Consider the following 14837-nt stretch of genomic DNA (forward strand, 5'->3'; position numbering starts at 1 on the left):
TATTCATAGGTAAAGTTGAAGTTGTTTCACTGCTTTCACAGGAATTAAATATATCTTCTTTTGGTCATTGTCAATATGTAAGAGGCAGTTGTGGTAAACAGGCTTCACTATAATTAGGGACTTTGTTACCTGAAGTCATTTTTCACTGGTAATCTTACCTCATCAAACCATATTTATTGAGTATCTTATTTTGAGACCTAAGGCTACAGTAATCAGAGATTGCTTATAGATCATATATGACTTATGACATGTCATAAGGCACTTTAAATGCAAAACAGAGGAATATCCTCTGATAATGAAGCTTTTTAAGCCCTTTAGTTTTTGACCATTTTTGGTGACACATAAAAAACAATATATATGGTTACATGTAAGCATTTTAGGAACATGACTATTCCATTAAAGGCAATGGCTAATTTTTGGATACCAATGAGTGTGATTCTATTTGCCTTCTATGAAAGAAACTTGACTGTTGTCATTCACTTTAAGATGGTTGGCAGCATTTACCAGTCTAGGTGGTGTGGAGAACTTATACCTATAAAAGCCATAGGAAGGATGGAAAGAGCAAGCAATTGCTTCCTGAGCAATGGGGTTTGGTGATAAAACATTTTCAAGTGCCTGTAATTCATACATTTGATTGGAAGAATTAGGTGCTTGTAGACACTGTCCATTTAAGTCTTCAGATAAACCATTTTTTGAATTGGTGACTCCCAAAGAAGATAACATGGGAACTTCCATCATGAGTGGGGCTGAAGACTGAAAACTGTTGTTGCTTGCTAGACTTTCAAGAGCAGGCAAGACAAGAGGCTGCTGTTGCCAAAAATTATTTGGGCAAATCTTGTAGCAAAGGGGCAGGTTGATATTGTGTAGGTACACCTCTGGACGGGGCATTCCAAGGGAGCTTGTAGGCATGTGAAATGTAGGAAGTGAACAAAGTGGAGAATGCAAAGAGTTCAAAGGAGAAGGAGCCCCTCTACTAGAGGTCACTGGGGATGAGCTGCTGCTTCCACCTGTGAATGACAAGTCAATCAATGAACAATGAACTATATATTCCTACTGAATCAGTAATCATGTACATAACTATCCCTGCTTCATTCTTAGATTAGCTTTCCTTGCAAGTTCAGAGTTATTTTGCTGTTGCTGTTTAGTCACTAAGTTATGTCCAACTCTTTTGAGAACCCATGTACCATAGCCCTCGAGGCTCTTCTGCCCATGAGATTTCCCAGCAAGAATACTGGCATGGGTTGCCATTTCCCTCTCCAGGGTATCTTCCCAATCCAGGGAATGAACCTGTGTCTCCTGCTTGTCAGGCAGATTCTTTTCCACTGAGCCACCATGGAAGCCACAGTTATTTTGACTCCTTTGGAAAAGACCATTCCTCTGATCAAAGTTGAATATGATATTTCTATTACTACCACTACTACTTTTAGCATTACTATTATGTATCATACATTGAGCATTCATTATGCCCTAGAACTATACAAGGTACTTGAGCAACATTCATTCAATGAATTACAAAAGGAGCCTAATTAAATATGATCCAGAACCAATTATATCTTACAAATAAAAGTTTTTATTTTTAACTTAAAAAAATTAATAAAATAAGTACTTGATTAAATTGAACAAGTTGGTTGAGATTCTATAGAAAGCTTCAGTTGATTAAAAAAATCACTGCATATGAAAGTAATCTTATAAATTAAAAAAATAACATTTAATATGTTAGGTTTTCTCTTATGTGAAAATCACAGATGGGGAAAGTTCCATGGTTCACTATATCGAAGGTTAAAGACAGTTTTACAGGTTAAAAATACCAAGATGAAAATGAAACTGTTCATACCAATGTTGTTAGGTGATCCTTTATGGTTGCTTAGCATCTACCGAAATCAGGGATAAATATAATGTCCAGGAAAATCTAGATTTTACACCTTATATTGTAATTATTTAATTTTTTTTAAAATTGGTTATTGACTGAACTTGATCAAGTTTTTGTGGAGTTTTTTAGGTGCTACTATTTTTCTTAGGGTTTCTCTGGTAGCTCAGCTGGTAAAGAATCTGCCTGCTATTTTTCCTAACTATTTTAAAATACTTTTTGTTGTTCAGTTGCTAAGTCATGTCTGACTCTTTTCAACCCAATGGACCGTAACCCACCAATCCCCTCTGTCCATGAGATTTTTTAGGCAAGAACACTGGAGTGGATTGCCATTTTCTTTTCTAGGGGATCTTCCCAACCCAGGGATTGAACCCATGTCTCCTGTATTGCAGGGGGACTCGTTATTGCTGAGCCACCACAGAAGCCAATTTTTATATGTAAACATAGTTTAATCCTATATCAACAGGGTGGCAAATATCTTTTATAATTAAACATCCAAATATTATTTTAAAAAAATGGTACCTCTTTTCTTTGTAATTTGAGAACATTCTGGACATTTTAAATAATTGAGAAAAATATATATTTTACATTATTAATGATCATCTTTAGCTTTTTACAAATTAATGTGTTTTGGATAATTTAAAATCATCCTGCCTAGATGCTATTAAAGTGATACTATCAAATAAGTGTTCATATTTTTCTAGGCAGCTTGAATCAAATTAATACAGTCAATTCAGTGAAATATTTCACTAAATAATTAAACTTGATTTCTTTACATTTCAATAAGTTTTTATGATATTTTTATGTAAAATTCAACCTAAGTATAATGTAACTGTAACTTTCAATTAATGTTTAAAGACAAACAACTTTAATGGAGTAAAGACAAAAAAGGTAAAATAATTCCATATTGCTCATGAATAAAGACTTCTCTATTTATAATTGAATATCATAGTAAATGAAGGTATGCATTCTTCTAGCAGAAAGGCTGCATTGCCAAATTATTATTTAGTCAGGTGATGTACTACCTGACAACAAATGCTCTGCTGCTATTTTAAGTGCTTATGGCAATTAAACAGATTGGAATAGCTTAGTATTTTTTAATATAAATTTATTTAAATTGAGGTTAATTACTTTACAATATTGTATTGGTTTTGCCATACATCAACATGAATCTGCCACAGGTATACATGTGTTCCCCATCCTGAAACCCCCTCCTTCCTCCCTCCCCGTACCATGCCTCTGGGTCATTTCAGTGCACCAGCCCCAAGTATCCTGTATCATGCATTGAACCTGGACTGGCGATTCGTTTCATATATGATATTATACATGTTTCAATGCCATTCTCCCAAATCATCCCACCCTCTCCCTCTCCCAGAGTCCAAAAGACTGCTCTATACTTAGTATTGTTTTTGACATTTATTTTTCCTACTCACAATAAAAGGAAAATTGAAGCCAAGTGATGATGAAATTTAATGGAAGTCATTTTTATCATGCGCTGAAAGTATCTCATAAAATATAAAATATTTATTTTAATATCTAACATATTTGAAAATAAGGCCACTAGTGCACCCCAGGGCTTTCCTGATAGTTCAGTTGGTAAAGAACCTGCCTGCAATGCAGATCCAGGTTTGATTCCTGGGTCAGGAAGATCTATTGAGAAGGGATCAGCTATCCACTCCTATATACTTGGGCTGTGGAAAATAATCTGCCGACAATGTGGGAGACTTGGGTTCGATCCCTGGATTGGGAAGATCCCCTGGAGAAGGGAAAGGATACCCACTCCAGTATTCTGGCCTGGAGAATTCCATGGACTGTATAGTCCATGGGGTCGCAAAGAGTCAGACATGACTGAGAAACTTTCACTTCACTTCACTTCACTTCAGTGTACCACAGGCAGATTCTAAAGAATATGAGATCGTGAGCTGCTGAAAGACCCAGGTGATTTCTACAGCTCTCAGGATGTATGATAACTCAAGAAGATATAAGTCAGTAAATCCACCATTAATTATCATGTTTATGCTCTTTTCCATCTTGCCTGTTTCCCTCCCTTTTTGCTTGTTATCTCCTCATCAAGATAAATATACACTCACTTGATTGTAAACACACATTTTCTAGCGTGTACTTATATTCTTGTGTAGTATTTGTACAGATCTGATGGTCATTATTTCATTAACATTTAAAAATAAAAATTAATAAAACATCTTACTGTGTGTGTCTGCACTAAAAGTTTTAAAATCCAAAGTGAGAGAAGGCCTCCATGGGTAGGTCTCTAAAAGTCCATCCAATACACCCCTGAAAAAAGATATACAACCTTTAGCAAGTCGAAAATGTGATTCCTGAAAATAATAATTTATGTAAACTTTTGAGTTATTTTGTTATAGTTTTTAAGAGTGAATAAAATTCCCAGTGATTATCCCTAAATAAAAGCCCAAGAATCTAGAATAAATAATATCTTAAAAGTGGGTTGGGGAGGGGTTGGGAGGAGGAAAGATTTAAGAGATAAAATATCTAGGTTTCTTTCTTCCTACCTACTAGTTACAAAATGCAAGGACTCTGGGCTTCTGAGCCACAGTTTCTTTAGCTGCAGTACTTGTGAAAAGGGCGTATAAATATTAGATGTGACTGTTACATTGCTTACCTGTTTCTTCCAGGATCTCTAAAACCTTTAGCAAAAGGATTCCTGTCTATTTTCAGTTTGGTAATCTAAGATTTCAGAAAAAAAAAGAAAGATAAAGTCAGTGACCTCAGTAGAAAACACTGTAGTTGTCAATGTTGCTTTTAATGGTTACAACAACCACAAAACTTTCCAAACTGTAATATAGCATATTAAATAAACATTAAGCATATTGCTAAGTCAAATTTGGAATGTTTGTTGCCTTTCTCTCCTGCTGCTCTTGTCCTGCTCTTCTTTAACACAAGATCCACAAAACTCATAATTAAACTTGCCTTGATTACTAGCAAAAGGCTATAGATTCTTTTTAATGGATTTCTTTTTAAATGTGGAAAATTGAATCCATATGGTACAACTTCATTCTGTCCCTAAAGCTTCTCCAGAGCCATCGTTGCTTGCCTGGGACCTAGTTGGCTTTACCTGCTGGTTTTGGTAAGCTGTCACCGTGGTGAATTCAGTTTCTTTAAAGGAGAATGTTTTAACCCCTTCAGCAGGCAGAGACTGAATCCGGGACAGGTCAACCCTGCTGTCTTGCTTCATCACGTGCACACGGGGCTTGTACTTGTGCATGGACTGCAGAATGATCTGGAGGAGAAATAATGAAATGCTGCCTAGTAATTGGCTTCCGCTCCCCTACACTGGCCCCCTCTCATCAGCATCCTGAAACTTCCCACACAAAAGTGAAGCTAAACCAGAAAGCCTAGGCTAACTCTACTTTTTTGTGCCATTTGGCACTAGACAGAGGTCCTCAGGCATAAGGGGTTTCAGGAAATGGACACCACAGTGGCACCAGTTAGCAGTGGTTCCATTTCCAGTTGGGGTCTTTTCCTGCTTCCAAATGTGGGTGACAATGTAATATTCCCAAGTGTCATTGAGATCCAACTGCCTGCCTTAAGTTCCCTGGGCTTATTTAACTGATGGGAAACTATTTTACCCTCCCCATCTCCTAAACCAAGAAGAATCCTTCTTCCTTTTGTGGTTAGCACAGTGTTAGGTCAGGCAGGGCAGAGGTGATGTGCACCTGGGAAGAAGGTTCAAGGTCTATGTGACCTGAAAGGCCTTCCATGCAGGTGGGTTGTGGAGAAGACTTCCACCATACCATGAAACACAGAAGGTGCACCTCAGGGGAAGGAAATCAGAGCCCACAGTGATAGCCAGGAAAGCTAAAGTGCCAGATTGCTCAGGTATGCGTTCCCTTTCACTCTCCCAACCAGACATCCTGGTTTAATCAAGTCACATTCAGTCCTCAAACTTCTCTTACTCACCATCTCCAACCCCCAGCATTCTCAGATGCCAAACAAAAGTCACAAGAGCTACTTTGGTCATTGGCCCAGAACTTGGACAGTTCCTGAAGACCACAACTAGCACATCTGGGGGACACCTTCTTGGCCTTTCCAAGGTGAACCTCCTGCTGACGCCTTGGCATCCTCCTCTTCTCCTTGGGACAAAGGATTGTGCACACTTACATGACCTTTGTCATCCATCTCATTGTTGGTAAGTTTCACACGATCAAAGCTGATGATCTGGCGCATCCATGTCTCTCCCGAACAAGGTGAGTCTGGGTGAATATAGACCCTGGGAGTGATGCATGAGTGGTCTGTATTCCCGGCTATCATCCACTGGGAGCTGTGATAGATGTACCTGAAAATGAGTGGAGTGTGACTTTAGGCACTGGCCAAAGCCAGGGGTAGGGGCTGCTGTGATCTGGTTCTAAAGAACTTGGTCAAGTTTTGCCTGCTAATCTCAAAGTGAGTGGGAATGTTCAGTAGCTCAACTGTGTACCACTCTTTGTGACCCCATGGACTGTAGCCCACCAAATTTCTCTGTCCATGGGATTTTCCAGGCAAGAATATTGGAGTGGGTTGTCATTTCCTTCTTCAGGTTCTCTTCCCAACCCAGGGATGGAACCCACATCTCCCTGTCTCCTGAATTGCAGAGGGTTTCTTTACCACTGGGCTGCTGGGTTTAACATGATTTCCAAAGAGCATCCAGGGATAGAAAGCAAACTGTAAATAAGCATATGTCATTAAAATGCTGCAAAGTGCCAGGATAAGTATAATGTCACGGGATTTCATAGTCTGGTTTGTATCTCTTCACAGAAACTGCAACAAAAATTGATCTAACTTGTTTCACCATGCAGAGACACCCGAAAAATCCTCCTGGCTCACAAGCATCAGGGAAGAAGCAGAGGGGTGAGGAAAGTACTGGTGTGGCCCACTGCCACTAGCAGTTGTGGAAACCCCTTTTGCCACAATGCTTTATATCAGAATACCCTCAAGGAACTCTGCCCACTGTGGTCTTGATTTTCCCATTGTCTCCAATCTTTTTTTTTTTTCCACTTAATGTTTTTAATTGAAGGATAATTGCTTTACAGAATTTTGTGGTTTTTCTGTCATACATCAATAAGAATCAGCCACAGGTACACACATGTGCCCTCCCTCCCAAACCTCCTTCCCATCACCCTCCCTATCCCACCCTTCTAGATGTCACAGAGCCCCTGTTTGAGTTCCCTGAGTCATACAGCAAATTCCCATTGGCTATCTATTTTACATATGGTGTTGTAAATTTCCATGTTACTCTCTCCATACATCTCACCCTCTCCATCCTCCCCTCCCCCATGTCCATAGGTCTATTCTCTATGTCTGTTTCTCCATTGTCTCCAATCTTAACAGCTTAGTTATGTGCCAAATTCCCAAACCAGCTCAAGCATGAAAAGCAGCTTGTTCTGCTATTTTGGGGTTACGGTCCTACCAGGTTCTCCAGCCCAGCCTAATTCTTGCCTCTCACACCCAGCACTGGGCACTATGCAGGCTGTTTGCTAGAAAGGCTAGACATCCATTTCAGTCAAATGCTCGTTTGGCTGAGTGAAGGCAGGGGCTGCCGCCCAACCCCCAAAGACCCCAGCTTCTGGGCTGCTAGCTAAGAAGGGTCTCTTAGCTTTAGATCAGTGTGGCCACTTTTAGCCTGCTTTAAGTAGAGAGCTTACATTAAGAGAAATGTTACTTGTATTCTCTGGGACCTAGCCTCTCCTTCAGGGAAGAGGCTAAGGAAGGAAGAAAAAACATGGACCTAGGTGAGATAACTGCTTGACTAGCTTTGGGTGGTAAATTAGAATATTGTTCAAGGACCCTGCCCTAAAGTAGCACAGTCCAGAGCCCAGTAGAGCCCCAGAAGCTCCAGCATTTCTCCCCAAATTCCTTTAAACAGCTTCCCTCTCATTTTCTGAGCCCATACCCTCTGAAGTTTGTGGAGTCAAGGCTAGGATAGAGGGTCGGCGAGAGGTTTGGGGTACACTGAAGTCCCAGCTGAAATCTGTGTGCCAAGAATGAGAGAAAAGAAAAACAAGTCTTCTTTTCTCTCAGTGTGAACTCCCTGAACTCCAGTCTGAGGGAGAAAACTCAACTCTCAAAGCCCAAAGAAGAATAATTCTCCCTTCAATGGTAGAGTTTTCAAAACAGTGCTGTCAGGTTCCATAGATCTGAATACCCATTCCAGGCCTGCAGTACCCTCCTTTGGTCCCAATTACCTATAGCGTTTGGAATCTACTGGCACCACATCAATGGCCACATAGTACTGTTTCCCTGGGTCCAGTCCTTTCACTTTGACCTGAACAGAGGGGAACATCCGCCTGTGGGAGAGAAAACAGTGACTGACCTGGGTGTGATTAGAAATGTTTGCAGCAGGGGGAACAAATGAAAATCAAAGGCATTCACAATACTCTTCTCATTCTAGACAGGTTCAGGAATGACATTTGATGCATGAAGAAAGATTTCTGGATATATATTTGATTGAACAAACTCAAGATTTCTGAGTGGAGCAGAATATTCTTACCACAAGGCTTTTGTCTGCCCCACTTCCCACCACCACCACCATATGGAAGAAAAATAGGAGAGAAAAAGCTGTACCCCTTCCATCAGTGGTGCTTTCTGCGAGCCAGATTTGGGGAAGACTGAAATTAAGAAGATTCACATACACAAAAATTACCCAGGTGATGTGAGGAAACTGTCCCACAGAAAGAGGGAAAGACCAAACTCAAATTGACTTGGGCTCAGTTTAGTGGGCCTGCTTGATGGGATATTGTTCACTAATAATTGTGAGGCTTTAACAGAAGCTTAAGACGTGGGGGTGGCATCTGTCAACCTGCCTTGGCAGGTCTAATTTTTATTGTTTACTACACAGGCAGAAGCTGAGAGAATGAGTTCTTAGAACAGGGTGTACAGGAAAGAAAGTATGAGCCACTAACAATGGCCAGGCAAGGCCTACTTTGGTCAACTGAGAGACAGTGGTTCCTAATACTTTCTGGGGTGTGGATATGGGGAGAGGGGTACAAGAGCATAAAACTGGAGGCACTCATTTTATGAGATAAGAACATTAAGTGCCTACTGTGTGAAGCCCTTGAACAAACTGGGCAAAGCCAAACCTGCCAGCCTTCGTAATGATCATCTCAGTCCCAATGTCATGGAAGCTCTTCCACAGCTCAGATCCTTGAAGTTCCACTTGAATAATATCTTTCTCTTCCAGACTTCCAAAGCTGTTGAAGCCGAAAGTAGTTGCTAACGGCCCTGTTTTTGTTCGCTTTTCTGTGGGAAATAGAGACACCCAGAGTTTGAGAGAGCTTTGCAGCCATGCACCCCCTTCTCACTGACTCCTGTCTCAGAACAGACCAGCCTTGTTTTTTTCCTGGGAGCCTTGGCGACTAATTTCCAAGTTCTTCAAAATACCCACTGTGTCCCCTTTGATGGAGAAAAGGGGATCCAGGTCGTGCCCTGTGAAATGCATGACCCTTCTTCAAATTTTCCCATTCTCATGTCTTTTGGAGACTTTTGGTCCCTGATGCTGAATCACATGGGGATCTGGGTCCTTGCCCTGCTTCTTACTCTGAGAAACAGCCGCCCACTGGCTCTCAGGGTCTCCAGGAGGTTGGAGAGACTCACTTCACAAACTTGTGGGGATTTCCCCTTCACCGCAAATGAACCACAATACTATGGGCTGAACTTGGAGGCTCTGAAACTTCCCCTACAGCCAGATGGCTGAGATATCCCCGCAGCCCGGAACGCGGCCAACAGCTGGGCCAAGACATCCTTTGACAGGGCTAAGACATCCTTTGATAGGGCTAACCGCCCTCAAGCATCCTTGAGGGGCCAGCCTGAGACTCTCAGACCCAGCAAACAAGGGTAGCCGGCGCAGGGATTTGGGCTGCGGTAGGGGTACTTACCAGTCAGCTCGCTCTTCCTCCCTGCACCGCTGCTCCTTCTCTCCTCCTCCTCTCCACCGTCTTTCTCAAGCAGCTCAGGTTGCGCCTCTTCTCTAGGGTCTCGTAGTTTTCTTTTACTGGGTCTCCCCACCAAGGCTTCCACTGAGAAGGCATGCGCCCGAGAGCTCAGAGCCATCCCTGGAGAGGCTGAAGAAAACTGTACTCTGCAGTTTGAACCTGAGCTGGGTTAGGGAGGGAGAGGGTGGGAGGGCGCCGAGGGTAGGCGAAGGAGGGAAAGCGGGAAAATCAGAAAAACTGAGAACTCAGACAAATTTTTGTAAATCTATATGCAGGAGGAAAAAATGTATAATTTTTATATATACATATAAATGTTCTTTGAATAGACAGAAAAGATTAAACTGGAGCTAGAGTCCTCTGGAGTCTAGTCCCCTTTGTGGTCTCCTCCCTCCCAGTGGACATGTGCAGACCATCAGTTCTCAAATCCCTGATTCCGGGACTTGTCAGATCTCAGAGATTGGCAAGCACAGCCCTTTTAGGGAGCAGACCTGCCGCCAATGGCGGCTCAGGCCGCTCGGATTGGGAGATACTGTTGCATCGGACACAGTGAATACCCAGCTGGTCGGCTGCTCCTAGCCTCCACTGTTTGTTTTGGAAACTGTTGGAAGCATAGGAAAAAAGAAAAAAATAAAAAACACCGTGAGTGATACTTCAGAGTCTGACAGGGAGGGGCGGTGGGGGTGTAGGGATAGAAGGGGTTGGAGGTTGATTGGAAAGGAGTTCAGGATAGTCTAGTGAGGAGGAGGGGTATACAAACTTACTGTTTTACATTAAATTGTGAAACTCGAAGACACGCAAAGTAATTGCCCATGAGGGACCACTTTTCCAACAAAAGTGAAACTATGATTTTAACAGATCCAGAGAAGTATATAGGGGTCTTTTGTTCTTAAGTGAGTACACTAGGGAAACAAAGAGCAGCACGAGCTTTCTGGGCCTGTCTGTTCTACAGTCTGGATCTCAGACTAGGTGGGCCCTGTGCTGGTCTGACCTCCTTATCTAGGTGGGGAGATAAGAGAGTGCAGGGAGGTAGGTCCCAGATGACCACTTTCAATGATCAAGAACAAACCTGGGCCTTCAATCCCTGCTTCTACTGTGCCCAATATTCCCACATACAGCCTCTTACAGAATTTAATTAACAAACACAGCCTGAGAATTCCAGGGCCACAAATAGAGCACCAATCAAAATTGTGCTTCCAACAATGTGGCACCTCAAAATGTTGTGCTTAGTAACTGATTCCATTGTCTCCTGAAATATCCTCCTGGGCTAAGTTTTCTTTTCCTGAAAATGGATAGTCACCTTTTTTTGTATCAGGAAGCAACTTGCCTACCACTTCCAAGGAATGTGTTTATGCATGCAGACCTGAGAGGTCTGCCTGTGTGCTTGGGATTTAATCATATACTTTTCATCAGGCATTCCTGGGCTCTCTTGCAAACTGCATCTTAACTCCTGACATTTTCAGCTTTTCAGAGAGTTGAACTCTCCCATGTGTACTGAACGAAATTGTAGTTAATTAATGTTAAAAACTTTTTTTCTGAGAGTTAAGTTTTTGCAAACCTCAGAACCAGCTCTCTGATCTGTTCAGCTGCCAAAGCACTAGGCTGTCAGCTACCTGGGGCATGAGGGACATGCATTTATGATAGAAGTTCATTTTTCCACTGCTGAAAGTCTCCTTTGAATATTCTCTTTATTTCAACCAGAAACACTCATAAACTGTTATAAGAGATTCTTCAGCTGACATGGAACATGCAAAGAGAGAGAGAGAGGCTCTGGAACCCATTGAGGGCCACATTAGAAAGAATTTTTTTTGGTTACAATTGGACAATCCCTACAGTAAAATGTTGATTTTGAATTGCAAAAAAAAGGTTATAACTAGGAACACATATAGAATTTATCTCTTGAAGGAAAACTAAATTTGTATTTAATACAAATCAAATAGTTTCAAAGTCTAAGGAGATACAGAGGAAATAGATGTGCCTTGCAAGATCCAACCAGTCCATTCTGAAGGAGATCAGCCCTGGGATTTCTTTGGAAGGAATGATGCTAAAGCTGAAACTCCAGTACTTTGGCCACCTCATGCAAAGAGTTGACTCACTGGAAAAGACTCTGATGTTGGGAAGGATTGGGGGCAGGAGAAGAAGGGGATGACCAAGGATGAGATGGCTGGATGGCATCACGGACTCGATGGACATGAGTCTGAGTGAACTCTGGGAGATGGTGATGAACAGGGAGGCCTGGCGTGCTGCGATTCATGGGGTCGCAGAGTCAGACACAACTGAGTGACTGAATTGAACTGAACTGAGGTATATACAATTTGAAAAGCTCTTATTGAACATGAAATCTGAACTTGCTTTAAGGAGAGAGAAAGCAGTTTTAATTCTCTAATAAAAATCTAATATTTTATTAATCACTATAAATAGGTATTATGGGGTCACAAAAGAGTTGAACACAACTGAGCAACTCAGCAACAACAACAAATAAATATGTTATTTAACACATGAACAAAACGAAGTCAACCCTGAAAATATTGCTTCTGATGAACCATGTGTGTTAAAATAAATGTTCAGATTTAAATTTGTTTCTGAAAATGTTATGTTTCTCGGATATTTATGAAATGAAAAGGGCAAAGACTCATGGCCTTTCTAGTTTTCTATATAGGCAATATGGGTTATTTGGGAAAAAAAAAGTATGTATAAAAAAACTAAATCTCACTGGAGGAAAAAATCTCATGTTCTGCAGTATTTACTAACCAAAGAGATTATGTCAAACTCATGTGAAAGGATTCCAACTGCCACTTTTAATTTATAAAAGAAGGAATGAAGCATACTTAATGAAATAAAATTTTCAAATATAGACCTATATTGTTCATGCATGTGTGCTAAGTCTTCAGTTGTGTCTGACTCTTTGTGACCCTTTGGACTGTATAGCCTGCCAGACTCCTCTGTCCATGGGATTCCCCAGGCTAGAATACTGGAGCAGGTTGCCATGCCCTCCTCCAAGGGATCTTCTCAAACCAGGGATTAAACCCATGTCTCTTTATGTCTACCTGCATTGGTAGGTGGGTTCTTTACCACTAGGTGCTGCCTGGGAAGCCCTTACCTAAGTATAAATAAAATAAAATACTTTCAGACTGGTCATACCTAGTGCCACACTGGCAAAACTCAAGCAACTTCATGACAGAGTTTGTTTCCTCCAATAGTTATTCATTCTTCTCTCCCTTGATCCTCATTCCCCATGGTTAAGATATTTTGGCCCATCACCAAGCTTGTAGAATGTGAGTCTGAAATAATTTGCTTATGGTCATTGTTGCCATTTCTTGGGAAAAGTCTGCCTACAAAAGTCAAGAAGTGCAGAGAATCAGTTTCCTCACAACATCATTTGAGTACCTGAATTCCACTTTGCCTGAACTAGGTAAGTTGCTTACACAAATAAATCATCTTAGCTCAAGTGAGTTTCAGTTGGGTTTCTATCACTTGCAAGGAAAAGAATCTTGATAAATACACTCATCTTGACAAAAATTTGGAAAAATCAACTTTTTTCCCCTAATTCTTCTTCCTTTCCTCTTCCTCCTTCTTCAATACTACTGGTTCTGTGAACTAAGAAATTACATGCTACACACTATCCTAGAATATAAAAACCTGGAAGAAAATTTGACTTTCTACATAAATTACTAGGACTATGATAATTAACAAAAGTAATAACGCTCAAGCAATCGAGCACATAGGAAGACAGACTTTGGATTTATACAGACCTGATTCAAATTCTGACTTTGCTGCTTTCTATCTGAGAGACCTTACACAAGTCTTTTTAAACATTTATTCTCTTTCTTCTAATATTTCAGTTTTTCCTTTTAATACCTTCATAGAGTGTGTTTCTGTGAGAGTATGTAACTGAGGGTTAGTAAAATGATATACACAAACCACTTAGCATACTGCCTGGAACACAGTAAGTACTCACAGCTGTTTTCAACATTAAAGAAATGATAGAGGTTAATTTCAAGAATGTATTAATATTTACATTAACTATATAGTTATAGATCCTTTGTGCCCAGCCATTAGAAACCAAAGAACTTTACACTAATATTGGCGCTTTCAACTTCTGTTTAAATCATAAGGCAGATTCAAAAGTTCAGAAGTCTTTATAAACTAATCAAGTTTCTTAATTTGAGAATCATTTTAATAAATTCAGCTAGTGAATTAAGCAAAAATATCACATTTAAGTCTCTAAATCCATGGGAAATACATCTGTTAGAATATATATTCTGATCTGATTCCATTATCTTGAGCTTGAAAAGATATTTTTGATATTTTACCAATTCAGTGTGAGTATATCTTCTTCTTCTTATAGTAAGCAGATACAATGTATTAATTATAGGCCTCAAACACATAGCTGTGTTCTCATTACAGAAAATTAAGGAAGCAGCTCTAATTAATATTAAAGGTAATTCTCACACTGAGTCCTTCAACATTCAGTTCAGTTCAGTTCAGTTCAGTTCACTCAGTCATGTCCAACTGTTTGCGACCCCATGAATCACAGCATGCCAGGACTCCCTGTCCATCACCAACTCCCAGAGTTCACACAAACTCATGTCCATTGAGTTGGTGATGCCATCTAGCCATCTCATCCTCTGTCTTCTCCTTCTCCTCCCGCCCCCAATCCCTCCCAGCATCAGGGTCTTTCCAATGAGTCAACTCTTAGCATCAGGTGGCAAAAGTATTGGAGTTTCAGCTTCAACATCAGTCCTTCCAATGAACACCCAGGACTGATCTCCTTTAGAATGGACTAGTTGGATCTCCTTGCAGGCTAAGGGACTCTCAAGAGTCCTCTCCAACACCACAGTTCAAAAGCATCAATTCTTTGGTGCTCAGCTTTGTTCACAGTCCAACTCTCACATCCATACTTGACCACTGGAAAAACCATAGCCTTGACTAGACGGACCTTTGTTGGCAAAGTAATATCTCTGCTTTTCAATATACTATCTAGGTTGGTCATAACTTTCCTTCCTAAGAGTAAGCGTCTTTTAATTTCA

At 40.7% G+C, this 14837-nt stretch overlaps 1 protein-coding gene across 1 annotated transcript; it reads right to left on the reverse strand.

Annotated features, from left to right (window-relative positions):
• Positions 1-438: 438 nt before the first annotated feature.
• TBX22 (T-box transcription factor 22) lies at positions 439-9928 on the reverse strand. Its single transcript, XM_052663734.1, has 8 exons — positions 9700-9928; positions 8959-9091; positions 8065-8166; positions 6005-6179; positions 4959-5123; positions 4506-4570; positions 4074-4159; positions 439-1007 (listed from the first exon to the last, which is right to left on the reverse strand). The coding sequence occupies exons 1-8, from the start codon at positions 9926-9928 to the stop codon at positions 439-441; spliced, it is 1524 nt and encodes a 507-aa protein (XP_052519694.1).
• Between the last annotated feature and the right edge of the window lie 4909 nt (positions 9929-14837).

Source organism: Budorcas taxicolor, chromosome X, assembly GCF_023091745.1.
Source record: "Budorcas taxicolor isolate Tak-1 chromosome X, Takin1.1, whole genome shotgun sequence".
Taxonomy (NCBI): domain Eukaryota; kingdom Metazoa; phylum Chordata; class Mammalia; order Artiodactyla; family Bovidae; genus Budorcas; species Budorcas taxicolor.

What these genes read in the sequence shown, in the direction of transcription:
- TBX22 (XM_052663734.1), bottom strand. Translation starts at nt 9,928, where the DNA reads ATGGCTCTGAGCTCTCGGGCGCATGCCTTCTCAGTGGAAGCCTTGGTG. An exon ending in AGATGGATGACAAAGGTCAT is followed by an intron (nt 5,124 to 6,004) that starts GTAAGTGTGCAC and finishes TTTCTCCTCCAG; the next exon opens with ATCATTCTGCAGTCCATGCA. An exon ending in AGAGATCCTGGAAGAAACAG is followed by an intron (nt 4,160 to 4,505) that starts GTAAGCAATGTA and finishes ATCTTTTTTCAG; the next exon opens with GGGTGTATTGGATGGACTTT.